We start from the raw sequence: 18,263 nt of genomic DNA, 5'->3' as shown, positions 1-18,263 counted from the left end.
TGAACTTGAACTAAATCTTGAATTTGAATTAATTGGTACTAATTTGTTCAAGCATAACCTTAGAAAATAAGTTTATATAATAAATTTTATGTATAACTAGTAATACATATAGTTAACTGTCAGGAGTTATATGTATAACTGCATGCATTTTAAAGCATTTTATTTAATTTATATATTACTTTAGATCATATTACTTTGAATACTGGACCCAGCGACTTAATTCCCAATTACACTGGTACTCCAGATTAAAAATTGAAAAGTTTCTGTAAATATCCTGTTTTTGTTCCTCAATTTACTTCGTAAGTCCCTTAGTTTTATGAACCTTATTATATATAAAGTTAAAAGTTTTGGAGCCTAAAAAAAATTACGGAAACCTTCTTATCTCCCCCCTATTTTAATATTTTTTTTTAATAAAGAAAATTTGACTTTCAAACCAGCATTTCTTTGTGGGACACTGCAGTGTCCCATGCATGCATGCTTGGTTTTTGACAACATTTGAACTTGCATCAGTCAATTGTTTGCAGATAATATACTCAAGAACTATATTCAAATATCATATGAACATGTTAGAGAATGTTCATATGATATTTGAACATCACAAATTTAATAATATTGTTGTAATATGTTATATAAATAATACCATAATAGATTATGATATGAAAATAAGATAGGATATAAAGGCAATGATCAAAGAATAAATTTACTTATAGAAATTTAGATGTTTGTTTATTAGTTTCAGAATATTATATTATGTGTGACCGCGGCCTTCTATAATAACAGGCCTTGACATCGCGCAACAAATTTGTTAAACTGAAGGCCAATTCCTAATACTGTGTTTACATTTTCATCTTTTAACATTAGACGAAAGTTTGTGTTCGCGCTTTTTTAATAAATCTTTAAAATTTGATTGGTTTATAAATTAGATAGCGCAACTTCAAGACGATAACGTTGTAAGTTTCAAGGCGTTAACATTGTAAGGTAATAATATTGTCAAACTAACGATTAGTTTTTTTAAATACCTTAAAAAATGCCTTTGAAATGCTGTGTATCTCTGTGCATATCGGACTATCTCAACTTCAACTACAATATCAATTACAACTACAACGAAGTTTATATGATTGTTTGTGTATTGACTACAAGTTGCCAAGTATAAGGACTTTAACACGATTGACTTCAAAAATAAGCTCAATGGAGGATCTAAGTTTCATAAATAGTATATTTATGAATTTAAATCCATTAAAAGGAATTTCCATACTACTAATTGATGAGGTCTATGTCAAAGCTTCATTGCTTTACCAAAGAGGTGCTTTGTTTGGTCAAGCAGTAAACTACCCTGAAAAGTTAGCTAAAACAATTTTATCATTTATGATTAAATGTCTTTTTGGAGGTCCAGAATTTATATGTAGAGCTCAACCTGTTGCAAATCTTTCCTCTGAATTTCAGTTTGCTCAATGTCAACAAATTGTCTATACAATAAATAATATCGAAAATAGTAAGACACTGGTAATAATTACTGATGGTAACCAAGTAAATCAAAGATTTTTTGGAATGTTTAAAACAGTTGATAGTAAACCATGGTTAACAACATCAGGTATATATTTATTGTATGATTATGTGCATCTACTAGAATCTATACGAAACAATTGGTTGACAAAAAAGACTGGGGAACTTCAATTTTTGAACAATAAAGAACTGGCTTTGGCTAAGTGGAGTGATTTAGAAACTATATATAAAACTGAGTGTAATAGTCTTTTTAAACTCTCTAAACTTACAGCTAAATCAGTTTATCCAAAACCAATAGAGAGACAATCTGTAAAGTTTTGTTTGTCTGTTTTTTGCAAAAAAACAGTAGCTGTATTAAGAACGCATCCAGAGATTGAAAATAAAGCATTTGAAGGTACTGCTGTATTTATTGAAAAAATAATTTTTTTTCGAATGTTGTTAATGTCAAAGCACCTGGTGCTGGCATTCGGTTTAGAAATGAATTATGCAAAGAAATCCACTCAGTTGGTGATCAACAGTTACAACTGCTACGAGATATTGCTGAACTGTCAAATTTTATGAAACCTACAGGTAAGCGTGTAAAACAGCTTACGCTAGATACTAGCAATGCAATAGCGCATTCATGTTATGGCTTTGTTGATCTTGTAGAAACTTTGTTGAGTAATGGAGCAAAGTTTGTCTTATTAGGTTGGTTTTCAACAGATCCCCTTGAAAAAGCTTTTTCTAAGCTTTGACAGGGATCTGGAGGTACTTACTTTATAAACGCTAAATCTGTATTTGAAAAAATTAATATTCAACTTACTAAATTGATATTACAACTTGACATTCCTGTTGATGGTATCGATGGTCATACTTGTGACATATGTTTTAGAGATATTTCTACTGATGAAAAAGAACTTCTGGATAATATACATGATCTTGAAAGCTCAGTTAATAAATCTACATTAGTGGCTATAGTTTACATAGCTGGCTATGTGCAAAAAAGTGAAATAAAAATTTATAATGATTCTACCAATTGTTATTATAAATATGGAAGTTATCTGTATTGCCTAAACAGAGGCGGACTTGAAATTCCTTCTGATGCTCTTTTCTAATGGTCAATATTTTGCTTTTTTTTTTTCAAGGTGCTACTGACCCTTTATACAGAACATTTTGTGTTACTCAGTTTTAGTTCATTACTGCTAAATATTAATTTAAAATCACAAAAAAACAATGCAGAGTATATTCTAATATTCTGCTAAAGAATTACTCACTAATTACCACTCCCAAAATACTAAAGCTATCATAAATTATGTGAAAATTAGTTTTGTAATTAATTATGCTATTTACTAGTTATGTTTTTTATTTTCTCATTAGCCTATATGTCTTTCAATATGTTTGGATTTGTATATATTTACCCTGTTGAGATATATTGATAAAACTTTTGTTTTGCTTGAATCAACTTTTGTTGGTGTTTTTTATTGTTGGTGATTTTTATTGTTACCATTTTTAGCAAAAAAAATTAAAAATACAGTTATCTTTTTAATATATAGATATATACTTTGTTATGGTTCTGCTTGTTATTGATACTATTTAATATTACATAAATATTCTTAATGAAATTTGAAATACGAAAAATATGATTATCTTTTAACAACTTTTTGGTTTTCTTTTTATATTTCCGTCTTTACTAGAGATTATTATTAGAAAACATAGACTGCCATTACACCCTACCTAATATAAAAATATATCAATATAAGTAAAAGTGAAAGTTTAATCGGCCTTCAGTTTTTACGGCATTTTGCGCGATGTCAAGGCCTGTTATTATAGAAGGCCGTGTGTGTGACGAAAAAGTAAAGATACTTTTGCATCCAGTGGCTATTGCACCCAACGTCTACATCATTGAAAAAGTAGGTTTTTACATTTTTGTTTTTGTTTTTTTGTTTAACTACTTATCCTAATTGATCACTTTTTTTCAGGATTCTCCTCATGGGTTCAAGCACATTACGCATAATATGTGTTCAATTACCCATAATACGTTAGTCATTGTAAGTAATAAATTAGGAAATAATTATTTGTGAAATATTGTAGTCATTAATGACTTCAACCTGGCTAATAATTAAAATTGCTCGACTAATAAGGTTCCTTATTAAAATTGCTCTCTTTCTCTCTCTCTCTCTCTCTCTCTCTCTCTCTCTCTCTCTCTCTCTCTCTCTCTCTCTCTCTCTCTCTCTCTCTCTCTCTTCCTCTCTCTCTCTCTCTCTCTCTCTCTTTTTATATATATATATATATATATATATATATATATATATATATATATATATATATATATATATATATATATATATATATTTGTATTTATTTATTTTTTTAGAAAATGTTTGAAGAAAGTTAGAAGATACTAAAAACCTTGGTATTATGCAAGCCGAAGCGATTTAATTAATTCAATCGCCAAAAAACGGCGTGTAAATCGCAAAAGAAAAAATAATATTTTTAATATTCATTTTGGATGTATTGATTAATAGCATTTATTTTAAAATAAATTCATTTTGCAACACGTTTTTTAATTTTATAAAATTTCGTCTTAATAATTTATGGTAAATCCCACATAGGTTATAGGTGAAAAACATCACATGTAAAAGATCAAAAATGCTACACATTTTGAATACCAAATGGGATAAAGTAGCAAATACCAGATTAAGTTAAGCCTCTCTGAAAGCTTCGATGATTAATTTTAAATTACTATTTAAGTAATTTTTAAATTAAAAGAATTTTAAAAATTATCATAGAAGCATTCGGACTTTCATTTGTCTAGTATTGACTACTTTTATACCATTTGGATTAAAATATGTGGCATTTAAGATCTATAACATGTAGTATTTTCCACCTATATCCCATGTAGGATTTACCACATAAAACCCATGTGGGATTTACCATATGAAACCCACATGGGTCAAAATAATAATCCCCATATGGGTTACATATGGTAAAAACCCACGCGTATCCCATATGGGATTTGCCATATGGAATCCATATGGGATTTACCATATGAAACCCACATGGGACAAAATAATAATCCCCACATGGGTTACATATGGAAAAAATCCACGCGTATCCCATGTGCGCTTTTTCACTGGGCAGTTTTTAGAAAGAATACAGTTTCATAGCTTGCTTATTAGGTTAGATTGATATCAAAAATCGTTTTCAATTGATGAAACAACGCTGATAACACATATGTTTAACACAAAAATCAAATATTGCTTAACCCTTATAAAAAAGGTCTAGAAATGTAAGTATAATATTTTTATCAAAATAAACATTATTATGCACAACTTCTCAGAAAAGCAACAGCCACTCTTTTTGACATAAACAAAATGAGGGTAACTGTTTTACTAACGCAAGGTATGTTTTTTGCAATATTAAATAACGTTTTTCATTAGGTAATATTAAAAAAAAAGTTTTCTCCATATGCGGTTATGCCCCCACTTCCCCTATAGTCTACGAAGTATAATCTAAATATAGTTTACATATTTTAAATTATTTCTTAAAATTACATTTATACAGATATTCATAAAATCCATTTTTTTTCTTTACAAAGTATGTACCACAAAATATGATTTAGATAATAAATGATTTACTCTCACTTTTTTTTTAATATTATCATTTTTAGGATGCAGTTTTACTTATCAAAAATATTATTATACAAGTACTAGACTTAAAAAAATTAAAAACCCGGAATTATCACGGTGTTAATTTTGGCTCAAAAATCTCCCGATGACCAGTTTGCACGTTTTTTCACATTTAGGGTGGAATGAATGAACTTTACAATGCAACCAATAGCGGCAGAGGATGTGGTTTACCCTCCAAAAATACTCTGTCGCTATTGGTTACCATGTAAAGTTCAAGTCGAACTTGACTCAAGTTTGCTTCTTGCATTCCACCCTTACAGTCTTAGTAAGTGGAAACGATGTAAAAATATAAATAAAATTTTAATAGACCAATCAATATCAAAGGGTTTTGCGAGTGGATTAAATTGGTACAGACATTTAGCGCTAAACTTGAATTTGATTTATAAGAAAACAAAGCGTATGGATCATTGGTCTATGTACCTCATCCTATTATTTTTTGATTATATGTTGAGATTATACTCTCACTTAGAATATCAAATTGATTTTTGCAGAAAAAATATTACAAAAATTGGACAATCCAATCATAATTATACTCCTGAATAAAAATTAAAACTAAAAATCTATTTGTAAAATAATTTTTTAAACTTAAAATTTTGTAAAACACCAACATTAAATAATCTCCAAAACTAATTTAAGGGGGTACCCCCCTCTAATTTTAAATCTAAGCATTTTTACAAAAAATGATTATTGGTAACATGCTTATATTAAATTAAGAATAATGGACTAACTTTTTTTTAAGGTCCATATTGTTGCCATGGTAACCACAAAATACCCCTAAAATGACCAAAAAATGACTTTACGCCGGCCAAAATACAAAGAAATTGAGTCATTTCTACCTTTCCATACTGAACCATAGTGTTGTTATAAGGCAGGTCTATGATATGAGTGGAACAGATTTTTCATAACTTTTTCTCACCACCTTAACAGGACGACCGAAGTTTAAGGTCATATTTTTTTATCATTTTATTGACCCAAAACTTTTTTTTTTAAATTTAAATAAAATCCATATTATTCATATCATAGTGTATAATATGGACAACACTTCATGAAAATTTCATAAAAAAATATTATACCGTTCTCCAATTATATATTGGCCGGCGTCCACAAATTGCAATTCCCCAGTGAAAAATAAAACCGCGTCCCACATGGGCTCCGCGTGGGTTCCGTGTGGGATTGATGGGATTTACGTGGGACGGATTTTCCCATGTGGTATCCGTATGGAAATTTGTCACCTTAAACCCATGTGCGTAATCCCACATGGGTTACATGTGGGAACCATATGGTATTTACACACATGGGAAATCCCACGTGGGTTTCATGTGGGATTTGCATGGGAATTAATTTGAAAGCTGGAAACTAAAAAAAAAACTTTTAAAAAAAAACTAAATAAAAATTTTTAAATCGACATTGCATTGCGTTACGTTTATATTGTGTGAAAATATTTTATATTAATATAGAGAATGGCCAGCAAGTATGTAAGTACCACGAATAATGTTTATCTTTCTTTATAGAAATAAGATTAAGATTTGTGCAAATAGACGTATTATTAGGATAATATAATAGTTATTTGAATATAGATCTTGAGTATATTATCTGCAAACAATTAACTGATGAAAGTTCAAATGTTGTCAAAAACCAAGCATGCATGCATGGGACACTACAGTGTCCTACAAAGAAATGCAGGTTTGAAAGTCAAAGAATTCCCAATTTTCTTCGTTAAAAAAGAAAAAAATAGGGTGGTGGTGGTGGTGGGGGAGATAAGTTTCTGTAACTTTTTTTATGCTCCAAAACTTTTAACTTTAGATATAATAAGGTCCTTATGACTTAAGGGACTTACAAACTACATTGAGGAACAAAAACAGGATATTAACAGAAACTTTTCAATTTTTAATCTGGAGTACCACAGTGTTATTGGGAATAAAGCCTCTGGGTCCAGTTTTCAAAGTAATATAATCTAAAGTAATGTTTAAATAAAATAGTATACTTTAAAATGCACATAGTTATACATATAACTCCTGATATAGTTATACATATAACTCCTGATATAGTTATACATATAACTCCTGATATAGTTATACATATAATTCCTGATATAGTTATACATATAACTCCTGATAGTTAACTATATGTATAAATAGTTATACATATAATTTGTTATAGAAACTTATTTTTTAAGGTTATGCTTGAACAAATTAGTACCAATTAATTCAAATTTAAGATTTAGTTAAAGTTCAAGTTAAAGTTCTTATTTATTCATTGTTTTTGTTAATTTTATATTTATTTGTTCAAATTTGTTAATTAGTACTATTTCTTACTACAGTAAGAATGTTTATCATTGTTGAATGTGATTTTATTTGTTAATTTTATTTTCAACATATTTTGACAACACCCTTTACATTTTAAATGATGACAGCTTTACTTTTCTATTGATGTTAAATTTATTACGTTTCAATAACTCAGATCGTAACTGAATTATTGTAAACTATCATAACTGAATTATTGTAAACTTTGTGGGGGTTTGTTGTATATCAAATGGTGTCTTGAATAAAGTAAAAATAATATATATATATATATATATATATATATATATATATACAACATTAAAAAAATAAAATTGATACAAAGTTTCACTTTAAAACGAATACCATTAACATTGTGATGATAATAGCATTAGGAAACTAGTATTTATGTATTAATATTATGCTATAAATAAATAGTTTTTTAATTCGTTTTATAAAATAGAGACTGACAACTGATAATTAATGGAAATAAATACAAATTATAAAAATTATGTAAACTTCATTTATTATTTCTAAATACTATATTAATGTTAGTCTACAAAGTGAAAATCAATTTAGAGCATTGTTATTAGTTCTTTTGCGATTCGCACTTCCACTTCTGTCTCTCAAATTTATAAAATAGGTGGTCAAAGCTTGCTCAATAGGTAGATTTTCAGAATAACAATGCTTTTTTCTAACACTTTCTAAAGAGAAATATGGCAAATTGATTACTTATTTTACCTAAATCATAGGATCATCTATGCATAATGATGTCAGATGATGACCCGGTTTATTGAACACCCTCACCCTATATCAAACTCAGTCAATTTTTTGCCATCTCCCATTGAAAATGATGTCAGTTTTTGTTATCATATTATGATGGTATATCTGAATTGTTAATATAATATAAAAAAATGCATATTCCATCAATTTTTTTCTGGTTCAATTATACATTTATTCTCAACAGTACTAAAAGTAAAAAAAAAACAACCAATTGTTCTTTCAGATAAGCAAGCTAATTTCTGAATTTAAATTGTTTTTCCTATGATCCTCTACAGTTTTAAGCAACAAAAGCAAGAAGTTTTTAGACCACATTGTTGGTGTAAATACCTCTAAAACCTGCTCATAGCTAGCATAAATTGTTTTACTTTTTTTTAAATAAAATAACTTTTTTTTTTAATTCCATTTTTTAATTGACATTATTTTGGTCTCAACATTCCCTCCCCATTGTTAATTATTGTTAAACTCACACTGCCCCTCTATCTACTGGCATCATTTATGGATGATCCCATAGCCTAAATACTATATATATATATATATATATGTATATATATATATATATATATATATATATATATATATATATATATATATATATATATATATAATATATATATATATAATTTTTACTTTATTTACAACACTATTTGATATACAACAAATTCTTACAAAGCTTACAATAATTCAGTAAAATTCAATGTGAGTTATTGAAACTTAATAAATTTAACATCAATAGAAAAGTAAAGCTGTCATCATTTAAAATGTAAAGGGTGTTGTCAAAATATGTTGAAAGTAAAATTAAGTTACTAATAAAATCACATTCAACAATGATAAATATTCTTACTGTAGTAAGAATTAGTACTAGTTAACAAATTTGAACAAATAAATATAAAATAGTGAAAAAACAATGAACAAATAAGAACTTGAACTTTAACTAAATCTTGAATTTGAATTAATTGGTACTAATTTGTTCAAGCATAACCTTAAAAAATAAGTTTATATAATAAATTTTATGTATAACTAGTTATACATATAGTTAACTATCAGGAGTTATATGTATAACTATGTGCATTTTAAAGCATTTTATTTAATTTATATATTACTTTAGATCATATTACTTTGAATACTGGACCCAGCGACTTTGTTCCCAATTACACTGTGGTACTCCAGATTAAAAATTGAAAAGTTTCTGTAAATATCCTGTTTTTGTTCCTCAATGTACTTCGTAAGTCCCTTAAGTTTTATGAACCTTATTATATATAAAGTTAAAAGTTTTGGAGCCTATAAAAAATTACGGAAACCTCCCTATCTCCCCCCTATTTTAATTTTTTTTTTTTAATAAAGAAAATTTGACTTTCAAACCAGCATTTCTTTGTAGGACACTGCAGTGTCCCATGCATGCATGCTTGGTTTTTGACAACATTTGAACTTGCATCAGTCAATTGTTTGCAGATAATATACTCAAGAACTATATTCAAATATCATATGAACATGTTAGAGAATGTTCATATGATATTTGAACATCATAAATTTAATAATATTGTTGTGATATGTTATATAAATAATACCATAATAGATTATGATATGAAAATAAGATAGGATATGAAGGCAATGATCAAAGAATAAATTTACTTATAGAAATTTAGATGTTTGTTTATTAGTTTCAGAATATTATATTATGTGTGACCGCGGCCTTCTATAATAACAGGCCTTGACATCGCGCAACAAATTTGTTAAACTGAAGGCCAATTCCTAATACTGTGTTTACATTTTCATCTTTTAACATTAGACGAAAGTTTTTGTTCGGGCTTTTTTAATATTAATAATCTTTAAAATTTGATTGGTTTATAAATTAGATAGCGCAACTTCAAGACGATAACTTTGTAAGTTTCAAGGCGTTAACATTGTAAGGTAATAATATTGTCAAACTAACGATTAGTTTTTTTAAATGCCTTAAAAATGCCTTTGAAATGCTGTGTATCTCTTTGCAAGTCGAACTATCTCAACTACAACAAAAATATCAATTTATACAACTACAACTACAATATCAATTACAACTACAACGAAGTTTATATGATTGTTTGTGTATTAACTACAAGTTGCCAAGCATATGGACTTTAACACGATTGACTTCAAAAATAAGCTCAATAGAGGACCTAAGTTTCATAAATAGTATTTTTATGAATTTAAATCCATTAAAAAGAATTTCCATACTACTAATTGATGAGGTCTATGTCAAAGCTTCATTACTTTACCAAAGAGTTGTTTGGTCAAGCAGTAAACTACCCTGAAAAGTTAGCTAAAACAATTTTATCATTTATGATTAAATGTCTTTTTGGAGGTCCAGAGTTTATATGTAGAGCTCAACCTGTTGCAAATCTTTCCTCTGAATTTCAGTTTGCTCAATGTCAACAAATTGTCTATACAATAAATAATATTGAAAATAGTAAGACACTGGTAATAATTACTGATGGTAACCGTGTAAATCAAAGATTTTTTGGAATGTTTAAAACAGTTGATAGTAAAACCATGGTTAACAACATCAGGTATATATTTATTGTATGATTATGTGCATCTACTTAAAATCTATACGAAAAAATTGGTTGACAAAAAAGCACTGGGGAACTTCAATTTTTGAACAATAAAGAACTGGCTTTGGCAAAGTGGAGTGATTTAGAAACTATATATAAAACTGAGTGCAATAGTCTTTTTAAACTCTCTAAACCTACAGCTAAATCAGTTTATCCAAAACCAATAGAGAGACAATCTGTAAAGTTTTTGTTTGTCTGTTTTTTGCAAAGAAACAGTAGCTGCATTAAGAACGCATCCAGAGATTGAAAATAAAGCCATTTGAAGGTACTGCTGTATTTATTGAAAAAATAATTTTTTTTCGAATGTTGTTAATGTCAAAGCACCTGGTGCTGGCATTCGGTTTAGAAATGAATTATGCGAAGAAATCCACTCAGTTGGTGATCAACAGATACAACTGCTTACGAGGTATTGCTGAACTGTCAAATTTTATGAAACCTACAGGTAAGCGTGTAAAACAGCTTACGCTAGATACTAGCAATGCAATAGCGCATTCATGTTATGGCTTTATTGATCTTGTAGAAACTTTGTTGAGTAATGGAGCAAAGTATGTCTTATTAGGTTGGTTTTCAACAGATCCACTTGAAAAAGCTTTTTCTAAGCTTTGACAGGCGAACTGGAGGTACTTACTTTAAACTGGAGGTACTTACTTTACTTACGCTAAATCTGTAATTGAAAAAATTAATATTCAACTTACTAAACTGATATTACAACTTGACATTCCTGTTGATGGTATCGATGGTCATACTTGTGACATATGTTTTAGAGATATTTCTACTGATGAAAAAGAACTTCTGGATAATATACATGATCTTGAAAGCTCAGTTAATAAATCTACATTAGTGGCTATAGTTTACATAGCTGGCTATGTGCAAAAAAAGCGAAATAAAAATTTATGATGATTCTACCAATTATTATTATAAATATGGAAGTTATCTGTATAGCCCTAAACAGAGGCGGACTTGAAATTCCTTTTGATGCTCTTTTCTAATGGTCAATATTGTGCTTTTTTTTTTTCAAGGTGCTACTGACCCTTTATACAGAAAATTTTGTTACTCAGTTTTAGTTCATTGCTGCTAAATAATAATTTAAAATCACAAAAAAACAATGCAGAGTATATTCTAATGTTCTGCTAAAGAATTACTCACTAATTACCCACTCCCAAAAATACTAAAGCTATCATAATTTATGTGAAAATTAGTTTTGTAATTAATTATGCTATTTACTTGTTATGTTTTTTATTTTCTCATTAGCCTATATGTCTTTCAATATGTTTGGATTTGTAAATATTTACCCTGTTGAGATATATTGAGAAAAGTTGCTTCAAGCAAAAAAACTTTTTTTGCTTGAATCAACTTTTGTTGGTGTTTTTTTATTGTTGGTGATTTTTATTGTTACCATTTTTAGCATAAAAAAATTAAAAATACAGTCATCTTTTTAATATATAGGTATATACTTTGTTAAGGTTCTGCTTGTTATTGATACTATTTAATATTACATAAATATTCTTAATGAAATTTGAAATACGAAAAATATGATTATCTTTTAACAACTTTGTGGTTTTCTTTTTATATTTCCGTCTTTACTAGAGATTATTATTAGAAAACATAGACTGCCATTACACCCTACCTAATATAAAAATATATCAATATAAGTACAAGTGAAAGTTTAATCGGCCTTCAGTTTTTACCCGCAATTTGCGCGATGTCAAGGCCTGTTATTATAGAAGGCCGTGTGTGTGACGAAAAAGTAAAGATACTTTTTGCATCCAGTGGCTATTGCACCCAACGTCTACAATCATTGAAAAAGTAGGTTTTTACAGTTTTGTTTTTGTTTTTTTGTTTAACTACTAATCCTAATTGATCACTTTTTTTCAGGATTCTCCTCATGGGTTCAAGCTCATTACGCATATGAGTTCAATTACACATAATACGTTAGTCATTGTAAGAAATAAATTAGGAAATATTTATTTGTGGTATATTGTAGTCATTAATGACTTCAACCTGGATAATATTTAATATTGCTCGAATACTAAGGTTCCTTATTAAAATTGCTCTCTCTCTCTCTCTCTCTCTCTCTCTCTCTCTCTCTCTCTCTCTCTCTCTCTCTCTCTCTCTCTCTCTCTCTCTCTCTCTCTCTCTCTCTCTCTCACTCTCTCACACTCTCTCTCTCTCTCACACTCTCTCGCTCTCCTCTCTCCACTCTCCTCTCTCTCTCTCTCCTCTCTCTCTCTCTCTCTCTCTCTCTCTCCACTCATCACTCACATCTCTCTCTCTCACACACTCACTCACTCACTCACTCACTTACTCACTCACTCACTCACTCACTCACTCACTCACTCACTCACTCTCTCACTCTCAGTGTATATATATTATTATATATATATTTGTATTTATTTATATTTTTTTTAGAAAATGTTTGAAGAAAGTTAGAAGGATACTAAAAACCTTGGTATTATGCAAGCCGAAGCGATTTAATTAATTCAATCGACAAAAAAACGGCGCGTAAATCGCAAAAGAAAAAATAATATTTTTAATATTCATTTTGGATGTATTGATTAATAGCATTTATTTTAAAATAAATTCATTTTTGCAAACACGTTTTTTAATTTTATAAAATTTCGTCATAATAGTTTAAGGTAAATCCCCACATAGGTTATAGGTGGAAAAACATCACATGTAAAAGATCAAAAATGCTATCTCATTTTGAATACCAAATGGGATAAAGTAGCAAATACCAGATTAAGTTAGGTCTGTCTGAAAGTTTCGATGATTAATTTTAAATTCTTAATTTAAGTAATTTTTAAATTAAAAGAATTTTAAAAATTATCATAGAAGCATTCGGACTTTCATTTGTCTAGTATTGACTACTTTTATACCATTTGGATTAAAATATGTGGCATTTAAGATCTATAACATGTAGTATTTTTCACCTATATCCCATGTAGGATTTACCACATAAAACCCATGTGGGATTTACCATATGAAACCCACATGGGACAAAATAATAATCCCCATATGGGTTACATATGGTAAAAACCCACGCGTATCCCATATGGGATTTACCATATGGAATCCATGTGGGATTTACCATATGAAACCCACATGGGACAAAATAATAATCCCCACATGGGTTACATATGGAAAAAATCCACGCGTATCCCATGTGCGCTTTTTCACTGGGTCTGAGTAAAACTCAATTAAAGTAAAAACTTTAAATACAGTAATATTTTATTCATAAAGTAAGTAAAAATAATAATCCAAACTTTCAAAATCCACCAGGTACATACAAGTCACCATCTTTTTCAATTATTTTGTCTTTTTTTTTTTACTTTTTAACACGTAAAAATTGGCGTCTTGACTTATTATCAGGGTTTATTCGATATTCAGCATTTCTTTTTCTTTCATTATTTAATACTTTGCATCCTGCAATCATATGAAAGCCTGGTTCCATGTTCAGTTCTTTAAAAATATCAAATGATGCTTTTGCTCCAATATTAAAGTAAGCAACAGCATCATATACACCAATTTCTAATTGGGTAAGCGAGACAAATGTTTGTTTTGGTATACGGTCCTAAATCATTCTATTAAATAATTCATTAGCATTTTGTGTTTTGCCGTGTAAACAATTTTGTAACTCACTGTCTTTACTTAACTCTTCAAATATATATCTCACTTTCATAATAACGTCCATTGGTAAACCCGGTCCTGGCTTATATGTTGTTGTTTTATTTATTTTATCAGCCTTGTATTTGCACCAGCTGTCTAAACCAGTAGGGCAGTGTGGAAAATGTAAACTATTATTTTTCAATGAAGCCACATGAAATAGCGATGCTAACACTCCTGCCTTCATTTCCTTTAAGTTACCTACATTTTGTCTAATTGCAACTCCAACAAAATTTTGTAAGCGATCAATTGTCGCATCTGTAAGACGCCCTTTACCACCAAGGCCTTTTTCTCTTTTCTTTAAGTTCCGCAGCCGTGTTCCAACTCTCTTTTGATAATGTCTAACGCATTCCAGTTTTTCAACTTCTTTATCAGGGTATGTATTTTTAACATTCACGTAACTTTTACTGTCTCCATCACCTAAATATTGAATATATCTTAACTGGCGATTATCAATAGAACGCTGAAAAACACGTTTTGCTCCTTCTGGCTCCATACCGTCAGCAGAACCTTGGTAATTATACTTACAAACATGGGAATTTTTCCATTGTGCATAAGCATTTGGATTAGACTTTTGAAGGTCTTGATTAATACTACAACCTTTACAATATCTAGACATGACTTCAACATCTAACACTTTGCCACTAACAGTAGAGATAACAGAAAAGACTCCATTCAGCGATGAATATCCTCGTTTGTGCCATGTACCATCGCAAGATACACAAATATCAGTTGTTGCCAAAGATGTTTTTTGCAATTTATTTGCAGCATTTATCATTGTTTGTTCTGCTACAGTTTTAACAGCTATTATTACAGTTTTAACAGCAATTATTTTCAGTAGTTTTTCAAAGTTGTTTTTGGTCATTGGCTTAGGTAAATTCATAAAAGTGCAAAAACTTTTTTATGCCTGCATATCCATGGCCCAATAGTCACATGCAATAAATTATTCGCTTATTAATATCAAATCCTTTTTTATTATTATAATTGATAGAGGTTTAGAACTGATGAAGATAGTTGCAATCTTTTTTTTGACACTTAAGATATAACAAGGAAGATAAACCATGTCGTTTATTATATCTCTCACCTAATGAGAGTGTGGGACTACCACATTCTGGACACAGAAAAGAACTTAAAACAGAAACCAAAACAGCAACATCAATGATACGATAACCAGATATACAAGGTTTCAAAACAAGTGTATCTTCTAAGTCTTCAACTTTTCGAGACGAAGCTGACAAATTAAGTGAGTTTTCATTATTTTGTTTCAAAACACAAGTGCTGTTAGCAGCATTTATATTAATTGTTGGCAACTCAATTCTAACATTATCAGAAACACTACCAATGTTCACAGATTTATTAAGATTTCCAATAAATCCTTTTCTTTTACGGCGAGTTTGTGTACTTCACTCGACAATCTTTTCCCATTTTCACTAATAAAACTAAGCTGATAAAATAACACTATAACTGATTTAAATTGTCGTACTTGATGTAGCAACCTTTACAAAAATTCTCGAAAAATTCATAAAGAAGCTGTTCAAGCTTGTACATGACTATTATAACACACATTAGGGTTGAATAAAGATAAAATGTAGGATGTATACAGTTAAACAAGTGCGTTGCTATGGCGTTGCTAGGGATATCACGTTAAGACAGTTTATTTAAATAGACAAATTAAGATAGTTATAGGTTAATTTGCTACTTTTAAAACAATTTTTATAATCATACACAGGTAAAAGTAGTTAAAAACAATTTTTTTTTTTTTGAAAATATTGAAATTTTAAGGGGGGGGGGGCGATAGCCCCTTGAAGAAAATATAAAGTTTACACACCCCTCAAATTGACGGGGGTGTAAACTTTATCAGGTCATAAAAGCCGAACAACAAAAGATTATTGAATCAAATTTGAAATTTGTCGATGAATATATATAAAGATTAAAAATAAAAAAATAAAAAATAAATTTGACTCATTGCCCTCCTATTTGGGGCTGGGGGGGAGGGGCTAACGTTTTGGGGTTATGTTGTTCCCAGTCTCCAATCACCGCAATTTTTTGCGAGGCATCCTCATTCCTAATATGTATGACAATACTTAAATATGGAGTTTTCTTCATGTTTGAAAGTTGCTTAGCTCAAACATCAAAAAAAGTTGTCTACGTCCTTGTATTACTATTTTATTTTATTAACATTTGACTTTAAGCTTGTGTAAAAAAACAAAAAAAATACAGGAAGAGGCGGGTCTTGAACCTTAGACATTTCGTTTGCAAAGTCAACGCCTTATCCGAATAAGACAAACACGCATTCAAGTAGGCCAACAATTAATTTACTTATTTTATAAATTCTTCTTCTTCTCACCATATAAAAAATAAACTTAATTAAAATTAACTAAATTAATTGGCTTATTGCAAAACTAATAATTGAATATTTTATTGTCAACAAGCAAGAGTATGTATGCAAAATTTGAAAAAAATCAGGAAGTGACTCAAAAATTGATTGCAAGATTTGATGCTCACAGACAAACAGTCATAGGCAACGAGTTAATAATTGGAAAAAAAGTAAAAGTATTAGTTAAAGTATATATTATGAAGACCTAATTATAAAAAGAATAAACTTTAAAATTCAAAAAAAATTTCTAAGCAGTTCTTATTTCTACAAAGCCTGCTTATCTCAGCCAAATATTTAGTGTGTTTAAATATCCTTTTGACAAACAAATTTTTTTGAATTGACAAATAAAATTTTTTTTATATTTATACATTTAATGTGTTTAAATATCCTTTTGACAAACAAATAGTTTTTTTTTTATATTTATACATTTCAACATACAAGCTAAAGCCTCTATAAAAAATTTTTTTTTTTTTTTAAATTTCATTAAATAAAAAAAAACTAAAAAAAAAAAAAATGGCGGCCAATTTTCTGAAGCTATTTTTATTTTCAAAAAATAGATATGTTAAAGTAAATATGTCTAAAACTGCATCCAATTTTGATTTGTAGTTTCAGCTAAACTTGACTTAGTAGCATTGACGTGCATAGAATTATTTCCCCGGCTGGGAGCTAAAGAGGCAAGCACCAAAAAGTCTTAAAACTAAAAATAAAAAAAACAGCTTATTAAACATAGGGAGGAGGTCATTTGCCCTTCCTCTCTGCCCTTCCTTAAGTTTTTTTAAATAGTCAAATGTATAATTAAAAAAAAATCACAGAGACTTGGTTGTATATTTTATAGCTCCTAAAGTTTTTTATATTTTTTGGATAAAATGTTCGCTTTATAATTATCTTTTTATTCTTGTCATTATTAAGATCTTTATTAAAACTTTCATTAAATTGATAAATATTTTTGTCCTCAACGTCTTATCACCATTTTGTCTCTTCTTTATTTATGTCTGCTTCTTCTAGTAGTAAAATATCAGTAACCTCTTATGGAATACTTTTTAGATCTTAAATCTAAGGTGAAAAAATAAGTAGATCCAATGTGTGCGAGAACGATGTAACCAATACCTTTTGTTTTTTGATTGTTGTTGTGATTATTAAAGTGCTCCCGAAGACCTTACAGCTATATAGAGCGCCACCAAAAAGCATTTAGCTAGGAAGTTCACGCCTCCATAACAATGCCGTTAAATTGAGAGCCGACGTCAAACCTATTGCTTCAAAGCTACAACTCAAATCCCTGCGCCACGGCTGTATTTATCAAATTGAAAAAAAAAGAAACATTTAATTTTATTACAATGGTTATTTACAATTATTATAATTAAAAAATGTATTTACACTATAACTATTATTGAACGCTATAGTT

The 18,263-nt window shown here is 29.1% G+C and overlaps 2 protein-coding genes across 2 annotated transcripts; one reads left to right on the top strand and one right to left on the bottom strand.

Moving 5' to 3' along the window:
* Nucleotides 1-388: 388 nt before the first annotated feature.
* Nucleotides 389-4,044, top strand: LOC136083651 (uncharacterized). The gene is made up of 3 exons (XM_065803168.1): nucleotides 389-3,392; nucleotides 3,462-3,530; nucleotides 3,857-4,044. Exon 1 carries the CDS (start codon nucleotides 1,039-1,041, stop codon nucleotides 2,062-2,064), a length of 1,026 nt encoding a protein of 341 aa, XP_065659240.1. The 5' UTR covers nucleotides 389-1,038; the 3' UTR covers nucleotides 2,065-3,392; nucleotides 3,462-3,530; nucleotides 3,857-4,044.
* An 8,320-nt stretch (nucleotides 4,045-12,364) lies between these two features.
* Nucleotides 12,365-15,349, bottom strand: LOC136083057 (uncharacterized). The gene is made up of 4 exons (XM_065802464.1): nucleotides 14,495-15,349; nucleotides 14,151-14,392; nucleotides 13,799-14,003; nucleotides 12,365-12,448 (listed from the first exon to the last, which is right to left on the bottom strand). The coding sequence occupies exons 1-4, from the start codon at nucleotides 15,347-15,349 to the stop codon at nucleotides 12,365-12,367; spliced, it is 1,386 nt and encodes a 461-aa protein (XP_065658536.1).
* Nucleotides 15,350-18,263: the final 2,914 nt, after the last annotated feature.

The sequence above is a fragment of the Hydra vulgaris genome, chromosome 08, assembly GCF_038396675.1.
Source record: "Hydra vulgaris chromosome 08, alternate assembly HydraT2T_AEP".
Lineage (NCBI taxonomy): Eukaryota > Metazoa > Cnidaria > Hydrozoa > Anthoathecata > Hydridae > Hydra > Hydra vulgaris.
The sequence above is the reverse complement of the archived record's forward strand: the minus strand, read 5'-3'. Positions and strand labels throughout refer to the sequence as shown.